This window comes from Oryctolagus cuniculus, chromosome 10 (genome assembly GCF_964237555.1).
Source record: "Oryctolagus cuniculus chromosome 10, mOryCun1.1, whole genome shotgun sequence".
Taxonomy (NCBI): domain Eukaryota; kingdom Metazoa; phylum Chordata; class Mammalia; order Lagomorpha; family Leporidae; genus Oryctolagus; species Oryctolagus cuniculus.
The window spans coordinates 69,348,516-69,375,194 of record NC_091441.1 but is presented as its reverse complement, the minus strand read 5'-3'; the positions used below and the strand labels follow the sequence as shown (position 1 = coordinate 69,375,194).

The following is a 26,679-nucleotide window of genomic DNA, read 5'->3' as shown; positions in this document are numbered from 1 at the left end:
TGCTAACCTGGAGGGCTTGCTGTTCCCATGAATTCTTACTCATCTGCTTCCATTTGTGTTGGCCTCACCCATGATTATAAACGATGTCCAGACAAACAAACCATCCTTAAATAATATCATTAATAAGTGTTTCTTGTAGGTACAAGAATCAAATTCAAGTCATTGTAATGATTTTTAATTCTCAGCTCTGGCTTCTTCTTTCCCTTATCTCATTGCCAAGTGGAATCACTTATCTTGATATCAGGCATTTATCATGCTTTCACTTGCCTTCTCTTCTAATTTTTCTTTTTGTGCAAATTGCCATTTAATCATTATTAAGTGTACAATCCAGTGGCATTAATTCTTTATTAGTGTTGGGAACCATCGTTAATATCTACACCTGAAACTTTAAATCACCTCCAGCAGCAGCTCTGTAACTATTAAGCAATAGCTCCTCAGTCACCACCACTACTACCTTCCAACCCCTGGAAACCTCTCATCTACTTTGTGCTCTCTGTAAATGTGCCTGTGCTAAGTGTTTGATATAAATGGAATTATATTAAATTTATCTTTGGATCTATGGCTTATTTCACTAGTTTTTAGGGTTTGGCCATGTTGCAGCAGGTTTCAGTACCTCATTTTTTATGGCTGAATAATACTCCATGGTGTGTGGGTGTGGGTGTGGGTGTGTGTGTGTGTGAGAGAGACAGAGAGAGAGAGGTTGATTTTCTTTATCCATTCATCTGTTGATGGATACTTGGGTTGCCTATTGTGAATAATATTGCTGTGAGTAGTAATATATATGTAACTGTTTGAGTCCTTCCTTTTGAGTTTTGGGAACATATGTTCAGAAGTGAAGTGATATATCTGGGTTTTATGGTAACTCTAACTCTATTCTAGCTTCATGAAGAACCACCAAACTTACCTCCAAGATAAGTAATTCATGAAGGTTCCGGTTTCTCCACATCTTACCAATATTTACTTTCCTTACTTTTTTATAGCTATCAGTATAGGTGTGAAGTATCTCACTATAGTTTTTATTTACACCCATAATGACTGTCATGGTGATTTCTCTTCATGTGCTTATTGGTCATTTGTTTATCTTCTTTGGAAAAATGTCTGTTTAGATGCTTTGCTCATTTTTTAATGGGATTGTTTGCCAATTCTCTTTTTCATATGTAGGTCAAAAGGTTATGTGTAGCTTGTAGAAATCAGTTACTATTATTTTCAGTAGACATTTACATTCATTTTATGTTGTTTTTTAGCTTTTTATTTTAAAGCAATTACAGATTCACGAGAAGTTACAAACGGTGTTCAGGGATTCATGATATTATACATTTGTATGTATTTAGGTCAAGAGGATAAGCAAAGGCATCAAAGTTTTCCAGCAAAGTTCATGGGGATCTTTTCATCAAACTTCTATAAATTGAGTGAAGTATTGCCCTGTATATGGCAGGAATGAAATATGTAGTGTGCTGGCTACTGGCTCTGCTCCCTTCACAGCCATCTGTATTCTGGGGAAGTGTAGCTCACCACTGCCAAGCAGTTGGAATGCTATGCAAAACTAAGAGGAGCTTGTGTCTTAGAAGGTTAGTGCCATGCTTGAAAAATACATAAAGAAATGCATCTCAGGAATGTCAACACCTCATGAAGGTAGATCTCTATTCAGTGATCTTATATGCAGGGAATGAATGGTTGGAACAATAAGGGTATGCCTTAGAGTGATGAGGTTATCAGGTTTATGTGTTGGAAGCAAAAAGTATGCTTTTGCCTACACTATCTGTAAAGCACATTTGTTTTATTTACATGCTCATTGTAGAAAAGGCATGAATGAGGGGGCCAATATCAAGGCATTGCTGGTTAAGCTGCCTCATGCAAAGCTGGCATCCCATATGGTTCAAGTCCCGCTGCTCCACTTCCCATCTAGCTCCCTGCTAATGCACCTGGGAAAGCAGAGGAAGATGGCCCAGGTGCTTGGGCACTTCACCCACATGGGAGAACCAAATGAAGCTCCTGGCTCCTGGCTTTGGCCGGGCCAGTCCCAGCCATTGCAGCCATTTGGGGAATGAACCACTGGATGGAAGATCTGCCTCTCCTTCTCTCTCTCTAATTCTGCATTTCAAATAAATAAATAAGTAAATAAATTTTCAAAAAAAAAAAAAAAAGGGGCCGACGCTGTGGTGTAGTGGGTAAAGCCACTGTCTACAGTGCCAACATCCCATATGGGCACCCGTTTGAGTCTGGCTGCTCCACTTCCAATCCAGCTCTCTGCTATGGCCTGAGAAAGCATTAGAAGATGGCCCAAGTCCTTCGGCCCCTGCCGCCGCGTGGGAGACTGGAAGAGGTTCCTGGCTCCTGGCTCCTGGCTTCGGATTGGCACAAATCCAGCTGTTTCAGCCAATTGGAGAGTGAGCCAGCAGATGGAAGACCTCTCTCTCTTCTCTCTGCCTCTCCTTCTCTCTCCATGTAACTCTGACTTTCAAATAAATAAATAAATCTCTTTTTTAAAAATTACATTACAATTAAAAGGTTTAATGCTTCACTGAATAAGAAGTTTAACAATTTTAAAAAAGCTCATGAATAAAAGCAAAATTTTCCTAAAAAATCTTCCACCTGGACTGTTCTTCTTATTTGTTCATTAATTTATAGATAGGTTGGTAGATACCTTATGATAGATACAGGTTTTTTTATAATTATTTTGGGGGCCAGTGCTGTGGCGTAATGGGTTAGGCTGCTATCCTCAGTGCCAGCATCCCATATGGCTGCCAATTCAAGTCCCAGTTGCTGCACTTACGATCTAGCTCCTGCTAATGCACCTGAGAAAGCAATGGAAGATGGCCCAAGTTCTTGGGCCCCTACACCCATGTGGGAGACCCAGAGAAGCTCCTGGCTCCTGGCTCCTGGCTTTGGCCTGACGTAGCCCTAGCCATTGCAGCCATTTGGGGAGTGAGCTAGCGGATAAGATCTCTCTGTCTCTCCCTTTCCTTCTTTCTCTCTCTTTGTAACTCTGACTTTCAAAATAAATAAATCTTAAAACAATTTTCATTTGTATTTATTTGAAAGTCACAGAGAGGAAGAAAAAAAGATCTTCCATCTGCTGGTTCACTCCCCAAATGGCTGCAGTGGCAGGGGCTGGTCCAGACTGAAGCCAGGGGTCAGGAACTTCTTCCAGGTCTCCCACGTGGGTGCAGGGGCCCAAGCACTTGGAGGAGCTAGGACGGAAACCAGTACCCATATGGGATGCCCTCATCGCAGGCAGTGGCTTTACTCACTATACCACAGTGCCAGCCCCGAGATACGATTTTATATATAGTGTTTTACAGCCCATTTCACCCTGTAAGAATGAATGTAGATGGTCTATTTTAAAATGATGCAACAATATTTCTTTGTGTATGTATGTGTTTGTGTTTGCGTGTATGCCACAACTTAATTTTCTGCCTCTATTAATAGATATTTTGGTGCTTCCAGTTTTCATTGGTGTTGTGACGAGCATTGAAATAAAAATATTTTTCCCAAGCATCTCTTTGGTTTAAATTTCTGTTGGTTAGCAGAATGGATTGGAGATAATGGACATGTAAAACATTAACACGTTTACAGTGTGAGTGTTGTGGTACAACAAGTTAAGCTGCCATTTGGTGTGCTTGAGTCCAGGATGGGTCCTAGAGAACCAATTCAAGGCCCAACTCTTCCACTTCTGATCCAGCTTCCTTATAATGCAACCTGGAATGCAGAAAATTATAACTCAAGTGTTTGGATGCCCTGTCACCCATGTGGGAGACCCAGATGGAGTTCTGAGCTCCTGACTTTGGGCCTGGCTATAGTAAGCATTTGGAGGCAGTGAACCACCATTTGGGAGATTCATTTCTCTCTTAGTCTCTCTGTCTCTTTCTTGCTCTGCCTTTCAAATAAAATAAACATTTGAATTAAAAGGAAATATCTTTTTTTATTTTATTTTTTGACAGGCAGAGTTAGAGAGACAGAGAGGAAGGTCTTCCTTCCGTTGGTTCACCCCCCAAATGGCGCTACGGCTGGCGCGCTGCGCTGATCCGAAGCCAGGAGCCAGGTGCTTCCTCCTGGTCTCCCATGCGGGTCCAGGGACCCAAGCACTTGGGCCATCTTCCACTGCCTTCCCAAGGCACAGCTGAGAGCTGGACTGGAAAAGGAACAACCAGGACTAGAACCCGGCGCCTATATGGGATGCCAGTGCCGCAGGCAAAGGATAACCAAGTGAGCCACGGCACCAGCCCCTAAAAGAGAAATATCTTTACAAACAAAAAAATTTTTGTGCATACTTTTTCAACTTTCTGTCAAAGAAGGCTTTTACCAGTTTACACAATTGCCAACATTGCAAGATAATTCCTTTTGCCAATTCTGGATAATATCATCTTTTTAAAAATTGCTTATTAAAATGTCACCTTCTGTAATTAGGTAAGCACTTAACATTAATATCAGGTGATTTTCTATGTCATCCAGAAGGAATTATTAAACATTCATATCAGTGATTAAAATAAGCCTTAATACGGCCGACGCTGCGGCTCAATATGCTAATCCTCCGCCTGCAGCACCAGCACACCGGGGTCTGGTCTGGTCGGGGCACCGGATTCTGTCCCGGTTGCCCCTCTTCCAGGCCAGCTCTCTGCTGTGGCCCGGGAGTGCAGTGGAGGATGGCCCAAGTGCTTGGGCCCTGCACCCCATGGGAGACCAGGAGAAGCACCTGGCTCCTGCCTTCGGATCAGCACGGTGCGCCAGCCACGTAGGCCATTGGAGGGTGAACCAACGGCAAAGGAAGACCTTTCTCTCTGTCTCTCTCTCACTCTCTCACTGTCCACTCTGCCTGTCAAAAAAAAAATAAAAATAATAAGCCTTAATACAACATTAGCATTTCTGTTATTAATATCTTTTATCTATTATCCATGATGTTGCTGAATCTTTATTTTTAAAATATATATATATATATATATATTTTATTTGAAAATCAGAGTCACAGAGAAAGAGAGGGAGAGACAGAGGGAGAGATCAGATCTTTCATCTGCTTGCCTACCCAACAGAGAGCCACAGGAGCCGGCACTGTGCTAGTCCGAAGCCAGGAGCCAAGAGCTTCTTCCAGGTCTCCCACGTGGATACCAGGGGCCCAAACACGTGGGCCATCTTCCGCTGCTTTTCCCAGACTACCAGAAGGGAGCTGGGTCTTGGTGGGGCAGCTGGGACTAGAACTGGGCCCACATGGGATGCCTGTAGCAGCCCCAACCAGCACACCACAAAACTGGCCCCATTTTTGTGTTTTAAGACTTATTTATTTGAAAGGCAGAGTTATAGATAAAGGGAGAGACAGAGAGAGAGAGAGATCTTCTGCCTGCTGGCTCACTCACCAAATGGCCACCGTGGCCAGGGCTGGATGAGACAAAGCCATGAGCTTTATCCCCGTCTCCCAGGTGTGTGCAGGGGCCGAAGCCCTTGGGCCATCTTTCGCTGCCCTTCTCAGGCACATTAGCAGGGAGCTGGAAGGGAAGTGGAGTAGACAGGACTCAAACTGGGCCCATATGAGATGCTGGCATCCCAACAGCGGCTTTACCCACTATGTCACAGCACTGTCCCCAAATCTTTACATTTTTAATCAGAGAAAATAACTGTGCTAATTAGTAGTCAACATGTCTGATACTAAGAATTACTTTGGATAGATTCCATTTATAAATGCCAATGTAACAGGTCTCAGCTGGTATCTAGAAATCTATAAAAAAAAATATTTTAACAGGCAGAGTTAGACAGAGAGACAGACAGGAAGGTCTTCCTTCCGTTGGTTCACTCCCCTAATGGCCTCTACAGCCGGCGCTGTGCTGATCTGAAGCCAGGAGCTTCCTCCCAGTCCCCCGTGCAGGTGCAGGGACCCAAGCACTTGGGCCATCCTCCGCTGCCCTCCTGGGCCACAGCAGAGAGCTAGACTGGAAGAGGAGCAACTGGGACTAGAACCCGGAGTGCTGGCGCCACAGGCGGAGGATAACCAGTTGAGCCATGGCACTGGCCACAAATCTATAAATTTTATAAGCACCCAAGTAAGGCTTAGGGAAATACAAATAATGATTTATAATAGCATGACAGTCAGCTGTGTATACAGGTTGGAAAGAATTTGAAAGCATGAATAATTATTTTCCCCTGTGGCATATAAAAAGCTTTTAATAAAATAAGACTGATTCTTTTTTATTATTTTTAAATTGAAATTCATAGACATAATTGTCATTTCAGTTCAATGACACTTTCGGTATCTACAGGTTTGTAAAACCTCCACCTCTGTCTAGTTATAAAATAATTGTATCATCCAATAAAAAAGCCCTGTACTCACGAAGAGTTACTCTAATTTTCCCCTCCCTTCAGCCCCTGACAACCATTCATTTGCTTTCTGTCTTTATGGACTTTACCCATGCTCAGATTTCTTATCATTAGAATCATGCAACATGTGAACTTTTCTGTGTGGCTTCTTTCACTTAGCATAGTGTGTCTGAGGTGTATCCATATGGTAGTATGTAGGAGTACTTCATTCTTTTTATGACTGTGTGATACTCATTGAATGAATATAGTATATTTTGACTACTTGTTTACTTGATAGACATTTGGAGACTTTCCATCATTTTACTATTATGAATAGTGCTGTTGTGAAAGTTGTATACAAGTTTTTGTTTGAATACTTGTTCTCAGTTCTTTCGGGGTACATATCTGGGAGTGGAATGTCTGGATCATGTGATAATTTTATGTTTGCTATTGAAAAGCCACCAAATTGTTTTCCACAGCAGTTGGTGCATTTATTATTCCTACCAACAGGATTTCAGGAGGGTTTCAGGTTCTCCACATCATTTCTGACATTTTTGGTTTTGTCCATTTTTAGTTTTAATTATGGCTCCCCTAGTAGGTAATAAAATGTGGCATATCATTGTGGTTTTTATTTGAGTTTGGTAACTAATAGTGTCATGAATGTTTACATGGGCTTGTGTGCCATTTGTAAATCTTCTTTAGAAAAATGTCTATTCAGATTTTGTTCCTATTTTTAATAGGGTTATTTAATTTTCACTAAGTTATAAAAAGTCTTTATGTTCTGGATGCTCAAACTTGACAGATATATAGTTTGCAAATATTTTCTCCCATTAAGTAGGTTGTCCTTTTGCTCTCTAGATCGTATCTTTTGATGCATGAAAGGTTTTAATTTTAAGTCCAACCTACTTATTTTTTCACCTGTTGTTTGTGTCTCTGGTGTTATATCTAAGAATCTGTTACCAAATCAGCTCATGAAGACTTACTTCTATGTTCTCTTGGAAGACTTTTATAGTTTCAGCTCTTAAATTTATGTCCTTGATCTATGTTTTAGTTAATTTATGTGTTTGGTGCGAAGTAAGGTTCAAATACCATTCTTTTGCATATTGATACCCAGTTATCCCAGTAAAATTTGTTGAAAACATTTTTTCTTTCCTATTTAATGGTCTTGGCCCTTTTTTTTTTTTTAAGTCAGTTGAACATGGATGGATGGATTTATTTTTGGACTCTGAATTCTGTTTCATTCATCTATATGTCTATCCTTATGCCAGACCCACACAATATAAATTGTTAGGATTAACAAAGACTTAAATAAATGATGTGATCCCCTGTGTTAACAGATTAAAAGACTCAGTACTGCAGTTGTCAGTTCTCCTCAAGTCTGTTTATAAATTTATTGCTTGTCCAATAAAATACCTGGCAGGGCGTGTGTGTGTGTGTAAACTGACTAATTCTATGATGTATATGGGCATGTGAAGAGCACAAATAACCACAACAATTTAAAAAGAACATAGTTGAGGCCGGCGCTGTGGCTCACTAGGCTAATCCTCCCTGCGGCGCCAGCACCCCAGGTTCTAGACCTGGTTGGGGCACCGGATTCTGTCCCGGTTGCTCCTCTTCCAGTCCAGCTCTCTGCTGTGGCCCAGGAAGGCAGTGGAGGATGGCCCAAGTGCTTGGGCCCTGCACCCGCATGGGAGACCGGGAGGAAGCACCTGGCTCCTGGCTTTGGATCAGCGCAGCGCGCCGGCCGTGGTGGCCATTTGGGGGTGAACCAACGGAAGGAAGACCTTTCTCTCTATCTCTCTCTCACACTGTCTAACTCTGCATGTCAAAAAATAAATAAATAAATAAATAGATAGATAGAACATAGTTGAAAGAATTGCATCACTAGTTATTCAGACTTACTGTATAGCCATATAAATTACAATAGTATAATATTGGTCCAAGGACATCTACATAGAAGCAGCAGCAGGACTCTGTCTCTCTCTCTCACTGTCCACTCTGCCTGTCAAAAAAAAGAACTATGCCCACACTTCTGTGTTAATTAGTGACAAAGGTGACACAGTTAAGCATGGAGGAAGATTGATCAAATAAATGGCTTATGGTCAATTCCACATATGTCTTATATGGAAAAAAATGCATCTTGACTCTTTGCTCATACCATGTACATAAGGAAAAATCAATCATACATGGGTTTAGATCTAAATTTGAGTATAAAACAATAAAATTTCAGAAAAAAGTAATATGGAATAGCTTCATGGGGGTGAACATTTGATAAAGCAGTTGAGACGCCAATAGGGCTGCTCACATCCCATGTTGGAGTGTCTGTGTTCCAGTGCTGGCTCCTGTTTCCAGTTACAGCTTTCTGCTAATTCGCACCCTGGGAAGCAGCCCATGATGGCTCAAGTACTTGGCTCCCTTGCACACATATGAGAGACTCAAGTCGAGTTCCACGCTCCTGACTCAACCTGGTCCAGCCCTAGCTGTTGCAGACATTTGGGAAGTAAACCTCTAGATAGAAGATTTTTTTGTCTCTTTACCTTTCAAAAAATATGAAAATGGATAATAAATTTAAAAATTTTTTAAGTCTTCGTCAACTTGAGGTAGGCAAAGAATGGGTAAACTTACTTGTACCAAAAAGCGTGAAAAAAATGTATACCGGGGCCAGCATTGTGACGTAATAGATAAAGCCACTGCCTGCAAAGCTGACATCCCATATGGGTGCCAGTTCAAGTCCCTGCTGCTTTACTTCTGATCTAGCTCCATGCTAATGGCCTGGGAAGAGCAGCATGGGAGACCTAGAGGAAATTCCTGGCTTCAGCCTTGCCTATCCCTGAGCATTGCGGCTGTTTGGGGAGTGACCCAATGGCTTGAAGATACCTCTTTCTCTCTGTAACTGCCTTTTAAGTAAATAAATAAAACATATATATATATACACATATATATCAGCATTATTTCCAATAGCAATAATATAAACATAACACAAATGTCCATCAACAATAATGTGAGTAAATAAATGCAATATTAGCAATGAAATTAATCACTTCCTGCAGCAGTATAACTGGATTGCACACACATAATGGTGACCAGTAGCAGCTGAATACAAAAGGTTTGTGTGATTGCAGGGGAGACTTTTTAAAGGGTAGATAGTAATGGCTTTTCCTTGTTCTTCACTGATAATGTATAATACTCTGACTTCATCTACCAATTCTATGGGTGAAAATGAAAATGTCCTCATTTGATTTTTCATTTCTTTGCCAGTAAGATTATACATCGTTTTAATGTTTGTGGGTTTGGTTTTTTTTGTTTGTTTGTTTTAGGCAAAATATACAGTGTTTCAGAGCCTTGGTTCTGTCACTTAACCATGTGGTTTTGGTCATGATGATTCACCTCTGTGTGTCTTGCATTTCTCACTTTCTCATTTCTTATTCCTCAAGGCTGCAGCATGTATCAAGTGAGATAATATTTTTAAAGTGCTAGAATGCAGAGTACTAAGAAGTGCTTAGAACGTAGAAAGCACTATGCAGTATTTTTTATGTCTTACGTGCATTTTTCTTTTCTCTTTTGTCTTTCTTAGTAATTTGCAACTTCACTTTATATAAAGGGAAATTATATAAATAATGGAGATACTTGTGTTTTAGGTTTTTTTCTTTTTAACATGTAATAATTGCATATATTTACAATGTGATGTGTTTCAATACAAATATACAATGTGTACAATCAAATCAAGATAATTAACTTTCTTAGCTCCTTATCATTTCCTTTTTTTAAAAAAAATATTTAGGAAAGAGTTACAGATAGGCAGAGACTTAGAGAGGCTTATTAGGTCTTCCATCCACTGGTTCACTCCCTAAATGACCACAATGGCCGGAGCTGGGCCAATCTGAAGCCAGGAGCCAGGAGTTTCTTCTAAGTCTCCCATGTGGGTGCAGGGGCCCAAGGACTTGGGCCATCCTCTACTGCTTTCCCAGGCCATACCAGAGAGCTAGATTGGAAGAGGAACAGCCAGGACTCAAACTGGTGTCCATATGGGATGCCGGTGCTGCAGGCTGGGGCTTTAACCTGCTGTACCACAGTGGTGGCCCCTTGTGTATCTGTTTGAGAGGCAGAATTACAGACAAACAGAGGGAGAGACAGAGACAAAGGTCTTCCATCCACTGGTTCACTCCCCAAATGGCCACAATGGCCAGAGCTGGGCCCATTCAAAGCCAGGAGCCAAGAGCTTCTTCTGGGCCTCTGATGTGGGTGCAGGGGCCCAAGCACTTGGGCCATCAGCAGAGAGCTGGATCGGAAGAGGAGCTGCCATGACAGGAACCAGCACCCATATTGGATGTCAGTGCCACAGGTGGAGACTTAACCTTCTATGCCACAACACCAGCCCCTGTGAATCTGAGTTTTATGATAATTATTAGTACTGCATCTGCTTGCTTCTTTAAAACATTGTATATTTGGGTGTAAATAATATTTTTCTGAATTTGGTGGTTGTGGGTAGGAAGTGAAGGAAAAATGTACAAACAATTCTGCTTTGTGGTAGCTGCTCTTTTCTGTTTCTGTCTGGCTGATTCAGTGGAGTTCACTTGGATGTATACACCCTCTGCCCCTGTTCAGGAGCCAGGAAGATGAAAGGGTCAGTTTACCTAACTCTACCCTTGGGGTGGGAGGTACTAGTGGTGATCTGTTTCATATGAAGAATGTTTTATAGTTTTAGTCTCTTGGGCTACAGTTTTGTTAATTACTTATTTTATATAAGTAAGTTTTCTAAAAGTTCATGGGAAAGTCATAATATGAAGAACATGGATTTTTTTTTAAATTTTTGCACAAAAATCAAAACAAAAGTATCTGTAAAGAGCAAATGCAGGTGCCGGTGCTGTGGAATAGTAGGTTAAGCATCCACCTGCAGTATGAGCATCCCATAGGGCACCAGTTTGAGTCCTGGCTGCTCTACTTCCAGTCCAGTTCCCTGCTGATGGCCTGGGAAAGCTGATGGCCAGGGAAAGCAGTAGAAGATGGCCCAAGTGCTTGGGTCCCTGCATCCTTGTTAGAGACCCTGATGAAGCTACTGGCTTCGGATCAGCCAAGCTCCAGCCATTGCAGCCATTTGGGGAGTAAACCCAGCGGATGGAAGACTTCTCTCTCTCTCTCTCTCTCTCTCTCTCTCTCTGTCTGTCTATAATTCTGCCTTTCAAGTAAATAAATCTTTACGTTAAAAAAAAAAAAAGTAAATGCAAAACATTTTCACACTTGCACCATTTGTAACTGAAGTACCTGATTTGATCCTGAGGTGTAAGCTACATAGCTAATGCCACAGTACCTGTCTGTCCTGGCGTATCTGTGGCACTGTTTGTGACAATGGAATGGGGCAGCCGAGTTAGCTATTATGTAGAACATTAAGTTATAAATATATAATGCATTTCAATTGAATTTTTTCAAAATCATTAAGTGAAATACTTTATTTCTACTAAGTAACATTCAGTAACCTTTAGAAATACAGATGTACAAAGTTAACATTTTTATTTATTGCTTTATTTATAATTCATGAATTTTAGAAATTCAAATAAACCATATTGAAGAAATTTTTATGTGATCTACTTGCAGCTGTACAAGAAATTAGATAATTTAATAATATTTCTTAGTGTTAATGGTGATTAGCTTTTATCCTTGTATGTTTGTAGGTAACAAGATTTTGTTTATCTGTGTAACTGCAAATTCAGCTGCCTAAATATATTTATTTAAGGGACAAGATTGAGTTCAAGGTAGATGTTTTAAAATTTTCAAAGCAGAGCAGGCATTTGGCCGAGTGATTAGGGCACTGGTTATGACACCTATGTTCCACATCACAGAGCCTGAACTTGATTCTAGCTTCTTACTGATGCAGACCCTGGGAGGCACTGGTGATGGCTCAAGCAATTGGATTCCAGCCACCCATATGAGAGACTTGGATTAAGTTCCTGGCTGTAGCCTTTGATCCCCCTGCCCATTTCAGGCATTTAGGGAGTGGATTATCAGATGGGAGCTTTCTCTCTGTGTCTGTCATGTTCTCTCAAATTTTTAAAAAAACAAAAATTTTCAAAGGGGATACTATCAGTTTTTTGTTTGTTTAAGGCATTGTGATACAAAAATAAGGTCAAGTTTCTATAATATATTTACTTTTAGGTCTAGTATTTGCATCCATCCAAAAATCATTTCTCAGTTCAGAGAGTTTGTTTCAGGAATTGTTCTGTATTTATATGAGAATATTTTCACTGACCTGTGGCCAAATCGTTGTCACAAAGACACTTTCCCTGGTATAACCCACACTGGCCTGCCATCTCCCTCAGGACATGACTGTCCTTTATTGTTGGGACCCAAAATACAGCTTCCAGCTATTGATGAAATTTAATGTGCTTGTTTGGGGAATGGAACTTATAACCTTGACCTCATTTAATCCATTCTCTCAGTCCTGCTATTGTGATAGAAAAAAATTAAATGTATATGAAAATTAGCTAGAAAGTGATACATTATTCTGTTTAGGAGTAGACCAGCAAGTAATGAGACAGTCTAATTGAATTGTTGCATACAGTAAGGATTTTTTTTTTAATAATGTAAGATGAAACCCTCAGGTAGGTGATTGTACCTCTTTAGGCCTCATGCTCTCCTGAAAACAAGCACCAGCAGTCATAGACTTGGCTTGGCTCAAGCCACAATACCCCTAACGCCTGCTGTCAGGTCATCCTGCCCCATCCAGGGCACAGCAAAGAATGGTTTCATGGACGGGTGGGCTCCAGCAGATTTGTTGCAGGCAGGGAACTGGTCGTGGAGGTTGCAGATCACATTCTGGGTTGTTCAGACAAGACTGGGAAAAGAAATATAACACAGCTGTGCCTTCTTGGTGTCTCATTGTAAGTTTAGATTGTTATTTTTGTGGTTTTCTGAGCCTTTTTAATATTTCTTTTAAAAAAATTTAAATACTTTAAAAGAACATTAGGGTAGATGTCTGAGACAGACTCCTCAGTAACTGCTGTACTTACTAGTTCTGTGAAGGTAGCAGATGGCCTCTCTACTTGGCCTGAGTTTTATTTGCAGAAAATAAATCATGTCACCAGCCCTTCCCATTACTGAGATTTTTTTCACAAAGATAAAAATAAAAGGTGAGAAGTTTTTTAAATTTTAAAATACTTAAGTACAAGTATTATGTATTAACTTCTCAAAATGATCTAACTTGGACTTTGCTCAGTCTATATGGTGATTTTTACTTGGAATCAGACAGCCATTTTCTCCCCATTTTCTTGATGAAGTGTATCATTGCTAGAGCCAGACAATGCTTGTGGTATATTTGAAACAACAGCTATACCCACAAACTTACAATAATAATCCTACAATCCATTTTTTATCTCTTTTAGGTGAATGGTGATATTCCCCCTCGGTTAAAAAAAAGTGCTCATGAAATCATCCTGGACTTCATCAGATCAAGACCTCCTTTAAATCCAGTATGTAGTTGTCATGTTCCTTGTGTTTGGAGACTACATAATGAATTCTCTAGAATGTCAACCCCAGAACACAGCTTCTCTAAGGGGTTAGCTTTTCCTCTTAGCTTTTATGCTAAGAATGATGAAGCTCACCTGTAAATTTATGCTTCAGCCACAGAAAAATATTTAAAATTATTCAATACAAGGCTGTCTCAAGATGTTTAAAACACGTGGATCATGCTGCAAAATCTAGCCAAAGGCTTCCAGTCGTAATGGCTAAGATATAACACTTGAGAGTTCCTGGTATAGATTGCTCTTCCGATTTACTTTATAATACTACTACTCCTCTGCCATAATCTACTGTATGTTAATTAGCTTCCTCTGTTAATAGGATTTTTTGTAATGACCATGGAGTCAGGCTGTTACAGTTCTCCTTTGAACATGAGTTTTTGTTTCCTTTGTTCTTAAATTCCTTTCCTCTGGCTCACCAGCCAGTGCTCACCAAAGCCTTCCAAAAGGAACTAGATAGGGAAGGCATAATTAGCAATCCCTTTTATAACTCTTTTAGAAAGAAGGGAAGGTGACCACCTGGAAAATGAGTTTAGTAAAGCAGGTCATAGTAGAGCAGAAAGAACATGAAGTCAGATGAGCCTAGAGTTGCGCACTGGCTCCAGAGTTCAGCAGCCATCTGTCTCTGTGGAAGGCAGGCAGCCTCCCTGAACCTTTCTGTCTCCCACTGTAGGATAAAGATATCATAATCTAAGAACATTATGGCGAGTTATTCAAATGGTAGTTTCACAAACAGTAATAGTAATAAAATGTAGCTTCTACTGTAGTTTCTTGCCTATCTTGCTAGCATATATGGAACATATTTAGCAGTTTTATTAAAACTGCTTGAAATTAGTGGAGCCCACATGACATAATCACTGTTAAATTCAATAATTGCAGGGCTCGCATTGTGGTGCAGCAGCTTAAGTCTCCACCTGTGATGTCGGCATCCCATATGGGCACCAGTTCAAGACTTATCTGCTCCATTTCCAATCCAGCTTCCTGCTAATGTGTCTGGGAAAGCAGCAGAAAATGGCCCAAATCCTTGGGCCCCTACACCCCACATGGGACACCTGTATGAGGCCCCTGGCTCCTGGCTTCAGCTTAGCTGTTGCAACCATCTGAGGATTGAAGAAGCAGATGGAAGCACACTCATGCGCTCGCACGCACGCGCTCTCTCCCTCTCTCCTCATCTCATCTCTCTCTCCTCATCTCTCTCTAACTCTGCCTTTCAAATAAATAAAAATAAATCTTTAAAAAAAGTCAGTAATCGGCCAGCGCCGTGGCTCAATAGGCTAATCCTCCACCTGTGGCGCCGGCACACCGGGTTCTAGTCCCGGTTGGGGCGCCGGATTCTGTCCCAGTTGCTCCTCTTCCAGGCCAGCTCTCTGCTGTGGTCCAGGAGTGCAGTGGAGGATGGCCCAAGTCCTTGGGCCCTGCACCCGCATGGGAGACCAGGAGAAGCACCTGGCTCCTGGCTTCGGATCAGCGCGGTACGCCGGCTGCAGCGGCCATTGGAGGGTGAACCAACGGCAAAGGAAGACTTTTCTCTCTGTCTCTCTCTCACTGTCCGCTCTGCCTGTCAAAAAAAGTAAATTAATTAAAAAAAAAAAAGTCAGTAATCTCCTTATCACTTTAGAATTTTTTTTTTTAAAAAAGGGATTTCTTTACTTATTTGAAGGGCAGAGTTACAGAGAGAGAGGCAGAGGTAGAGAAAGAGAAGTCTGCCATCTGCTGCTTCACTCTCCAAGTGGCTACAATGGCCAGGGCTGGGTCATAATGAAGCCAGGAACCAGGAGTGTAGGGGCCCAAGCACTTGGGCCATTTTCTGCTGCTTTCCCAGGTACACTAACAGGGAGCTGGATCACAAGTGGAGCAGCTGGAGCTCAAAGTGGCGCCCATATGAAATGCTGTCTCTGCAGATTGAGAGTTAACCCACTATGCCACAGCACTAGCCCTTGCTTTTGGAAACTTGATATTGAGTGATTTGAAAAGCTTTTTATCAAGCAATGAACTATAACTCATAGTACTATCTGTGTGAATGAACTTCAGTAAAAATCATTTAAGGACAAAACCTCCAATCTCGTTACTATGCTTTTTCTCCCCCAAGGCCTCAGCCAGAAAACTGAAACCAACCCCACCTCGGCCACGCAGCCTCCATGAAAGAATACTAGAAGAAATTAAGTCAGAAAGAAAACTGCGACCTGTCTCACCAGAAGAGATCAGACGGAGCCGATTAGGTGAGTCCACTGCCTCCTGCACCCCTCATCTAGAGTCCTCTTGAGAGAAGAGTCTTTAAAGAATCAGCCCTGTGAAAATAGCAGTGCAAAATAAAGATAATCCAGGGTGTTCTCATTCCTTGTTCATTGCCCTCACACATTCTCATGCACACTGCTCACACTACTTAAGTCATGGAACAGGAAATCCTTTCCTAGCTGATGTTAGACATGATGAAAAGAGCTTGTGTATCTCTAGACAGAGGCCTTAGGAGAGTCTCTTACCTGTGTGAGAGCCATTTTCTCCGTCAGCAGAGGGGGGTAAAAATTCCTCTTTATCCACAGGATAGCCTTTATGTAAGAATTAAATAGGATTTCAGTCAAAATAATTTCAACTTGTAATGAATGAACAAAGATAAGTACTAGTACATTTTAGAAATACAAATGATAGCTGGCGCCGCGGGCTAATCCTCCGCCTTGCGGCGCCGGCACACCAGGTTCTAGTCCCGGTTGCCCGTCTTCCAGGCCAGCTCTCTGCTGTGGCCAGGGAGTGCAGTGGACGATATCCCAAGTTCTTGGGCCCTGCACCCCATGGGAGACCAGGAGAAGCACCTGGCTCCAGCCTTCGGATAGGCGCGGTGCGCCGGCCGCAGCGCGCCAGCCGCGGTGTCCATTGGAGGGTGAACCAATGGCAAAGGAAGACCTTTCTCTCTGTCTCTCTCTCTCACTGTCCACTCTGCCTGTCAAAAAAAAAAAAAAATACAAATGATTGATATATAATTTTACTTTGTTTCTAGCATCTTAATTACAGGTTCAAAGAATTAGAATTATTTAATGAAAGCATCAATTATTGTCTGATATTGCTTAACTTAGCCCCAAACTTCCTTTATTTTTAGTATATACTATAAGCACACATTAATTTTTACTTATAGCAAGGCCATTTTATAAGTTATCAATATTTTTATTTATTCTGCTCTCCTCAAACTTGTAATGTAAAAGATTATCCACAGCATTCAGGGAAATTTCCTTAAGGAACAAGGATAGAATGGTACTTGAGTGGAAGAGGAACTGGTTTTGTGGCACAGCTCTGCTGGTGTTCTCCTCTGATCTCTTCTTCTACATCCTTCAAACCCTTCTTGGTCCTTGGTCCTTCAGATATCCTATCCCGGTTTCTCTTCTCGCTTGAAAGCTACACTGTCCAGTCCCCCCACCACCACCAACACACACACACACTCAGTTTTTGTTTCTGGCTACCTTCTAGCTCCCAGTCTACAGCACAGATCTTTAAAAATTCAGTTCCATACATCCAGCTCTCTGCTAGATAGGACCTCTTCATATCCTGTCTCTTCAAAATGATGTTTAAAGTGTGCTGAATGACAAGTCCAATCCTTATAAACCATGCAAAAGTTCTTCCCCCCAACCACCCCAAAAGAAAAAAAAAACAACTGTGTATTTCACAAAGTAAATGTTATGTACATTTTCCTGGAAAACGTTTCTGTAGCTTTTCTCAATTCCTGAAGGATCCATAGTTTCAAAAGGATGAGAACCACCTTGGAAAAAATAAGGAAATTGTACTAAATGATAGTTTAAGACCTACTTTTGGGATGGTTGTTGTAACACAGCAGAGTAAGCTGCCTCTTGGGAGCCAGAAATTCTGGCTTTTCCACTTTGGACTTAGCTTCCTGCTAATCCACCCTGGGAGACAGCAGATGATGGCTTAAGTAGTTGGTTCCCTGCTACCCATAAAGTTCTAGGCTACTGACTTCAGTCTGGCCCATCCCTGGCTGTTGTAGGCATTTGGAGAGTTAATCACAGGATAGAAGATCAATCAGTCTATCTGTCTGTCTCTCTCTCTCCTTCCTCCCCTCGCCCCTCCTTGCAAATAAATAAAGATACCTTTTTTAAAAAAAAAAAAAAACTTATATTTTTAAAAAGTACTGTACCTTGAGAAACTACAAAGGTAGTAATAGAAAATATCTCAACCTAAATATTGAAATAAAACAAATGTATTACCATGAGACTAGTATGCTTCATGATTTATAGGAGTAGAGTAATTAGGGTTAGGGATTGTAAACTTCAATGGAAGTACCAAGTGAATACAGAAAGAAAAAGGAAAATGTGCTTGTGGGGTTTGGATTCATATTTAACAATGATTCTTTAGTTTTTCTAAGAATTTTGTGAATCTGTATTATCACTGTGTCAGCAACTGAGGATATAGAGAAAATTAGGCAGTCTCTGCTCACAGAATGCTTCCAGAATAGTGACTCTGAAATGCCCTGCATGTTTGTGCTGTAAGGGATGTAAAAACGTTACAACAACAGCCAAGCAGGGTGACTTTAAATGAGTCTGTTTAAGGGAGGATGTAAAAGAGAGACTAGGGCTGGTGCTGTGGCATATTGGGTTAAGCCTCCACTTATGATGTGGGCATCATATATGGGTGCCAGTTCATGTCCCAGATGCTCCTCTTCCATTCCAGCTCTCTGCTTGTGGCCTGGGGAAGCAGTAGAGGATGGCCCAGGTGCTTGGGCCGCTGCACACACATTGGGGACCCCGAAGTAGCTCCTGGCTCCTGCCTTAGATCAGCCCAGCTCTCAGACCATTGCAGCCATTTGGGAAGTAAACCAGTGGAAGGAAGACTCGACTCTTCTCTTCTCTCGCCCTCTCCTCCTCTCCCCCTCTCCCCCTCTCCCCTTCTCCCCCTCTTCCCTTCTCCCCCCCTCCTCTCCCCCTCTCCCCCTCTCCCCCTCTCTCCCTCTCTCCCTCTCTCCCTCTCTCCCTCTCTCCCTCTCCCTCTGCCTCTCTCTGTCTCTCTCTCTCTGCCTCTCAAATAAATAAATCACATAGAGACTCCTTTTTAGGAGTCAAGAGGACACTCCCCCATTGTACCTAAGTGTCATAGCAAACATTTTTTTATTGTGGTAAGAACACTTAACATGAAATCTACCTCTTAACAAATTTTAAGTGTATGTTTATACACTGTATAATGACTGTAGGTACAGTGTTGAATAGCCAGTCTCAAGAACTTGTTCATCTTGTTTGACTGCTACTTAATGCCCATGGATTAGTAACTTCCCATTCCTTCTCCTCCGAGCACCTGGTAACCACCATTCCACTCTCTGATTCTATGGATTTGGCTATTTTAGATACCTCATTTAAATGGAATCATGCAATGTTTGGCTTTCTGTGACTGGCTTATTTCACTCAGTATTATATCCTGAAGGTTCATCCATGTTGTCACATATTGTTACATTTCCCTCTTTTATAAGACTATTGTGTTACATTTTCTGTGCATACCGTATTTTCTTTATCCATTCATCTGTTAATGGGCATTTAGGATGTTTCCATATACTGGCTTTTATAAACAAGGAAGCTAACATTGTAATTTCAATTTTTTTGCCTTTATATCCACAGTTGGGATTGCTTGATTATTTATTAATTGTGTTTCAAATTTCCTGAAGGATTGCTATACTGTTCAATAGCAGCTGTACCCTTTTACATTCCCACCAACTACAAGGGTTCTAGTTTCTCTACACATTGTCAACACTTGTCTTGTTTTGAATAGCCATCCTAACAAGTGTGGTTTTGATTTTTATTTCCCTGATGACTAGTTACAGTGAGCATTTGTCATATACCAGTTGGCTATTTGTGTACCTTCTTTGGACAAATAGTCCCATTTGCCTATTTGTTGGCTATTTATATACCGTTTTTAGAGAAATAGTCTCCTTTGCCTATTTTTTTGATTAATGAATTAATTTATTTAAATTGAAAGGTGGAGTGGAAAGACAAAGAGAAACAGAGAGAAATCTCCCATCTGCTGGTTCACCTCCCTAATGGCCACAATAGCAGGGGCTGGGCCATGCCAAAACAAGGAGCCAGGAACTCCATTTGGTCTCCCACATTGGTGGTAAGGGCCCAAGTACTTGAGCCATCATCCAACACTTTCCCAGGCACCTAAGCTGGGAGCTAAATTAGAAGTGAAGCAGCCAGGACTCGAACCGGTACTCCGATAATGGGATGCCTCCATTGCAGATAACAGCCTAACCAGCTGCTTCACAATGCAAGCCCCCTTTGTACATTTTAAAATAAGATTATTCATCTTTTTACTGTTGACTTATAGGAGTTAAATACATATTTTCACGTTACTGAGGGTCCTCAACTACACTGTTTTTTAAAAATATTTTGCACCAGAATACACTTACTTTTTGAGTTGTTTTCCACAATTTTTTTTTTTTTTTTTTTTTTTTTTTTTTTTTTTGGACAGGCAGAGTGGACAGTGAGAGAGACAGGGAGAAAGGTCTTCCTTTTGCCGTTGGTTCACCCTCCAATGGCCACCGCAGCTGGCGCACCGCGCTGATCCGATGGCAGGAGCCAGGTACTTATCCTGGTCTCCCATGCGGGTGCAGGGCCCAAAGACTTGGGCCATCCTCCACTGCACTCCCAGGCCACAGCAGAGAGCTGGCCTGGAAGAGGAGCAACTGGGACAGAATCCGGCGCCCCGACCGGGACTAGAACCCGGTGTGCCGGCGCCGCTAGGTGGAAGATTAGCCTAATGAGCCACGGCGCCGGCCTTTTTTTTTTTTTTTTTTTTTTAATGTATTTATTTATTTGAAACACAGAGTTGCAGAGAAAGGGAAAGACAGATCTTCCTTCCATCCTCTGGCTCACTCCCCAGATGTCTGTAACAGCTGGATCTGGGCCAGTTCAAAGCTAGGAGCTTCCTCTTGATCTCCCACATGAGTGCAGAAGTCCAGGTACTTGGCCGTCCTCTGAGCTGGATCAGATGTGGAGCAGCTGGGACTCAAACTCATGCCCATATGGGATGCCAGCACAGGCAGCCGCCTTACCTGCTAAGCCACAGCACCAGCCCCAACTTAAAATGCTTTGATTTAGATTTTTTCAGCTTTGCAATGGTACAAAAGCAATAGGCATTCAGTAGAAACCACACTTTGTGATATTTTCCTTGGCTAACAATATGCAATAGAATCCTCTCTAAGCATGCTGGGCAGAGGCAGTGAGCCTCAGCTCCCAGTCAGCCCCACAGTCATGAGGTTTCCCTCATGAGATTATATAGTGCTGTTAAACTGTGATAAATGCATTTTAAACTTAGGATATTTTCAATTTATGATAGATTTATCAGGATATAGCACCATCATAAATTGAGGAACATTTTTATATGGCTCGCAAATATTTTCTCCCATAAAGTAAGTTGCCTTTTTTTTTTCCAAAAATGAATTGTGTTTTTATTTATTTGAAAGGCAGAGTTACAGAGAGGAGGAAAGAGAGAAAGAGATCTTCCATCACTGTTTCATTCCCCAGATGGCTGCAGCAGTCAGCAATGGGCCAGGCCAAAGCCAGGAGCTTCTTCCAGGTCTCCCACATGGGTGCAGGGGTCAAAGCACTTGGGCCATCTTCCCGGGAGCATTAGCAGGGAGCTGAATGGGAAGTGGAGCAACCAAGTCTCAAACCAGAGCCCATATGGGAAGCCAGCATCACAGTTGGAGGCTTAATCTGCCACTCCACAGCACGGGCCCCAAGTAGATTGCCTTTTTAGTTTTTTGCTGTGTAGAAGCTTTATAATTCGATATAGCCCCCTTTTTTTCTTTCTTTGTTTTTTTCTTGAGATTTGTTTATTTGAAAGGCAGAGTGCAGTCAGAGATCTAGCTTCCATCTGCTGGTTCACTCCCCAAATGCCTGTCACTGCTGAAACTAGGACATGTGAAAGCCAGGATCCAGGAACTCTATCCGGGTCTCCCCTGCTGTCTCTCAGCTATATTAGCAGAAAGCTGGATCTGGAACAGCACTCTGGGACTCAAACCAGTACTCCCGTGTGGCATGTGATCCTCCAAAACAGCAGCTTAACCCACTGTGCAGTGCCTACTCCTTCTTGTTGTTGCCCCTGTTTTTGATATCAGATTCATGAAGTCTTTGCCACTACCACTGTCATGAAGATTTCCCCTATGTTTTCTTATAGAAGTTTTACAATTTCAGTTGTTACATTTAAGTTTTCAGTCTATTTTAAGTTAATTTAAGGTACAGGTTCATTTCATTCTTTTGCAAGTGGATAACCAAGTTCCTTGACATCATTTATTACTGAGGCTATATAATTTCCCTGTTGTGTGTTCATGGCACCCTTGTGGAAGATAGTTGACTATGAGTTTATTTCTAGGCTCTTCAGCTCTCTCTTCCTGTGATCTATAAGTCTCTATGAATATCAGTACCGTATTGTTTTGATTACTGTAACTTGGTAGTATATTTTAACTTCAGAAAGTATGATGCCTCCAGCTTTGTTTTTCCTTCTCAAGATTGAGACCTTAATTGGAAAGTATAGGATTTGGGTCAGTTTTCCTGCAGATCTTTAGTTCTTATTGTAAAATTTTGCTTTAGGGAGTTAAATTAGGAATTAACTTGAAGAAAAATTATCCTAATATTTTTATAGCCTTTTCTCTCTAAGTAATTGAAAGTAGAAACTTACTGCAGAAATGGGGAAAGTGTCTGAATGTTTAAATAAGAAAATGTTATACATAATTTCAATAGTGAGAGGCAATACCCACTGCAAATCTACTTGTGTGTTACCTAGTAAGAAGGAAAATCTATGTATATACAATATTCTGATCTTTCCATTTAACATTGTATATGACATAAACAGCTTCCTGTGTCATTAATGTGATTCAAATTCTGATTCCTAAGAACTTGATATCCTAAATGTAGTCAAATTGTGGGTTTTTTTTTTTTTAAGATTTATGTATTTACTTGAAAGTCAGAGTTACACAAAGAGAGGAGAGGCAGAGAGAGAGAGAGAGGTCTTCCATCCGATGGGTCACTCCCCAGTTGGCCGCAGTGGCCGGAGCTGCGCCAATCCGAAGCCAGGAGCCAGGAGCCTCTTCCGTATCTCTCATGCGGGTGCAGGAGCCCAAGGACTTGGGCCATCTCCTACTGCTTTCCCAGGCCATAGCAGAGAGCTGGATAGGAAGTAAAGCAGCTGGGTCTCGAACCGGAGCCCATATGGGATGCTGGAGCTTCAGGCCAGGGCGTTAACCTGCTGCGCCACAGCACCAGCCCCTAAATTGTGTTTTATTTACCTATTTCCCTACTGCTTTATGAGTTATTTCTGTTTTTTTTTTTTCCAGTAAGTCTGAAACTATCTCTCTTGCACATCAATCTTTGTTCATGCCTCTGGCCATTTTCTTTTTCCTAAACATTCTTTAAGAAAAGGAGAGATTTATTTATTTATTTCAAAGGCAGAGTGGTAGTTTGATCTTCCATATACTGATTCACTCCCCAAATGGTCACAACAGCTGAGTCTAAGTCAGACTTAAAGCCAAGAGCCTAGAACTCCCATCTGAGTCTCACATGTGGGTAGCAGAGACCCAAGTGCTTGGGCCATGTTCTGCTTCTTTCCCAGGCACATTAACAGAGAGCTGGGTCAGAAGGATGCAGTAGCCAGGACTTGAACTGGCATTCATATGGGATGCTGATGTCTCAAGCAGTGGCTTAGCCCATTGTGCCACACACTGGCTCTTACTAAACATCTTAATTGCTATGATCTTCAGTTGTTGTCCTCTTCGTGTAATATAAAGATTGGGAAAGATATGAACCTCATCTTCCAAGAAATAATAGTATGTCTTTCTTACACAGTAGTAATACATTCATGTGCCAGAGAAGAGCAGCAGAAGATATTAGAGAACATTAAGAGTGTTTAAAGTACCAGTGTTGTGGCTTAGAGGGTTAAGCCACTATCTGTGATGCCAATATTGCATATGGGCTCTGGTTCAAGTCCTTGCTGCCCCATTTCAAATCCAGCTCCCTTCTAATATACCCAAGACATCAGCAAAAGATGGTCCAAGTCCTTGGGCCCCTGCACCCACATGGGAGACCCAAATGAAGCTCCAGGCTCCTGACTTTGGCCTGGCCCAGCCCTGGCCATTGCAGCTATCTGGGGAGTGAACCAGCAGATGGAAGATATCTCTCCCCTTCTCTCTCTGTAACTCTTTCAAATTAAATAAGTAAATCTTTTAAAAACAAAAAGAGTGCTTGAATAATATATAGTATTTTATTTGCTATGCATAATTAGGAAAATCTAGACTAGATGGTAGTATTAGAGTTCAGAAATGTAGTTTCTTGAATGGTGAGTCATTCTCATCACATAATCCCTTACCACTTTCTTATGTGTAACTAAAATGCAGGAAATATCTATTTAAAAACTTAACATCTTGGGACATTGGGGAGTTGCTACCATTTGGGGAGTGAACCAGCAGATGGAAGATCTCTGTCTCTGTCTCTTTCTGTCACTTTGCCTTTCCAGTGAATAAAATAAACTTAGAAAAGTTACATCTGGGGACTGGCATTGTGGTGCAGCGGGTTAAGCCACTGCTTACAACATTGGCATCCCAAAGTCCACATTGTGTCACTTGTGATTCAGCTCCTTGCTAATGTGCCTGGGAAAGCAGTGGATGTTGTCCCAAGTACTTTGGCCCCTGCCATGCTTGTGGGAGACGTGGGTGAAGCTCCAGGCTCCTACGTTCAGCCTTTCCCAGCCTTGCCATTACAGCCATTTGGGGAGTAAACCAGTGAGGGAAGATCTCTCTCTCTCCATCTCTCTAACTCTACCTTTTAAATAATAAATAATAAATCTTTTTTAGAAAGAAAAGTTACATCTGGAGAGGGCATTTAGCAATGAGATTAAGCCACCAATTGGGACACCTACATTCAGTATTAGAGTGCCTGGTTCAAGACCAAGCTCTACCTTCCATTCCAGCTTCCTGCTAATACGCCCTTGAAGGAGATGCTCTGAGTAGTTGGGTCCCTGCCATCCATGCCAGAGACCAGGATGAAGTTCCTTACTCCTGGCTTCAAGGTGCTGGAGGCATTTGGGGAATGAACCAGAAGATGGGAGATCCCTCTCTTTCAAATAAATAGATAAATATTTAAATAAAAATTTTAAGAAGTGAAAATAAAAGTTGTATACTAACTTATACATTAGGATAAAAATACTTTATTACTTCCTGATCATCAAACAGTAAGTATGATCAGTAAATATTTTCATTTGCCTTATCTGAGTTAACAGCTATCTCCTTTTGTTGTTATACTTTTAAGATTTTATTTATTTTAAAGAGTTACAGGCAGAAGCCGGCACCACGGCTCACTAGGCTAATCCTTCGCCTTGCGGCGCCGGCACACCGGGTTCTAGTCCCGGTCGGGGCGCCGGATTCTGTCCCGGTTGCCCCTCTTCCAGGCCAGCTCTCTGCTGTGGCCTGGGAGTGCAGTGGAGGATGGCCCAAATCTTTGGGCCCTGCACCCCATAGGAGACCAGGATAAGTACCTGGCTCCTGCCATCAGATCAGCGTGGTGTGCTGGCCGCAGCGCGCTGGCCACGGCGGCCATTGGAGGGTGAACCAACGGCAAAGGAAGACGTTTCTGTCTGTCTCTCTTTCTCTCACTGTCCACTCTGCCTGTCAAAAAAAAAAAAAAAAAGTTGCAGGCAGAGGAAAGGAGAGACAGAAAGTGAGAGAGGTCGTCCATCTGCTAGTTCATCTCCCAAATGACTACAGTGCCCAAGGCTGGGTCAGGCTGAAACTAGGAGCCAGGAGCTTCATCCAGGTCTCCCATGTGGGTGATAGGGGCCCAAGTACTTGTGCTATCTTCTTCTGTTTTCCCAGGCCACTAGTAGGGAACTGGATCAGAAGTGGAGCAGCCAGGCCACAAACCATTGCCCATATAAGAATCCAGTGTTGCAGGAGGCAGCTTAACCTGCTGCGCCCCAACACTGACCCCTGTTGTCCTGCACTTTTAAAAACACCTGCATGATTCTGATGTCGTGCTATGTCAGCAATGTAATTCAGTGTTTTTCCTTCACATCTTTTATTTTCTTAATACTGTATTGTGATTTTGGACTATAAATATAAATTATTCCTTTAAAAAGTTGCTATAATAAATATGGGGAGATACATACCATTCCACTAGTGTGTTGGAACTCTAGAGGCTGCCTCCCTGTTAAACTTCAACTGGGAAACCTTCTGCCTGATAGGCTTGAACTTGCAAACCTACTGCCTGCCTATGATTGTGTCTTCCTCTGTCCACAGAAGCATTTGTCCTTACTATAAGGCATAATGCCCACGAGGGACTCAGGTTTCCAGAAATCCAAAGTCAGGAAGGCAAGGTTGTTTTTAGTGACAACAGTTTCCTGACCAGGGGTCCAACACTAGGACTTCGTGAATGGAGTGATGAAAAAGTTACAAGGAGAAATAATTAACATCTCAAATTATTCTACTCCCTTGAAGGATTTAGAAGAATGTAAGGAAGAATATAACAAAAGACACTCAGAGTGGGTCAGGTGTTTGGTGAAGTGGCTTGGAACACCTGCATTCCATAACAAAGTGCCTGGTTTGAGTGCAGGCTATTCTGCTTCTCATCTAGCTTCCTGGGAGGCAGCAAATGATGGCTCAAGTACTTGAGTTCTTGCCACTCGCATGGGAGACCTGGAAGGAGTCCTGGGCTCCTGGTTCAGCCTGGTCTAGCCCTTGCTGATGCATGCATTTGGGGCATGAACCAGTAGATGGAAGATTTCTGTCATGCTCTCTCTCACCCTCTCTTCCCCTCTTTCTGTTCCTCCACCTTTCACATAAAATCAAAATAAGTAAATTTTGAAGATATTCAGAGACATTGCTTTGGCTTGAGCAATTTTAAAGAATCTT

General features: G+C 41.9%; 1 protein-coding gene across 7 annotated transcripts in view; it reads left to right on the top strand.

Moving 5' to 3' along the window:
• SPIRE1 (spire type actin nucleation factor 1) overlaps positions 1-26,679 on the top strand; it is a 200,979-nt gene that overhangs the window by 137,250 nt on the left and 37,050 nt on the right. For all 7 annotated transcript variants that reach the window (XR_007921864.2, XR_011379447.1, XM_017343990.3 and 4 more), the window contains 2 exons: positions 13,659-13,745; positions 15,883-16,012. Coding sequence is in view for 5 of the 7 variants with exons in the window: in XM_017343990.3 (XP_017199479.1) it covers positions 13,659-13,745; positions 15,883-16,012 (217 nt within the window). In the remaining 2 variants the exon portion in view is untranslated. The remainder of the gene's footprint in view (positions 1-13,658; positions 13,746-15,882; positions 16,013-26,679) is intronic.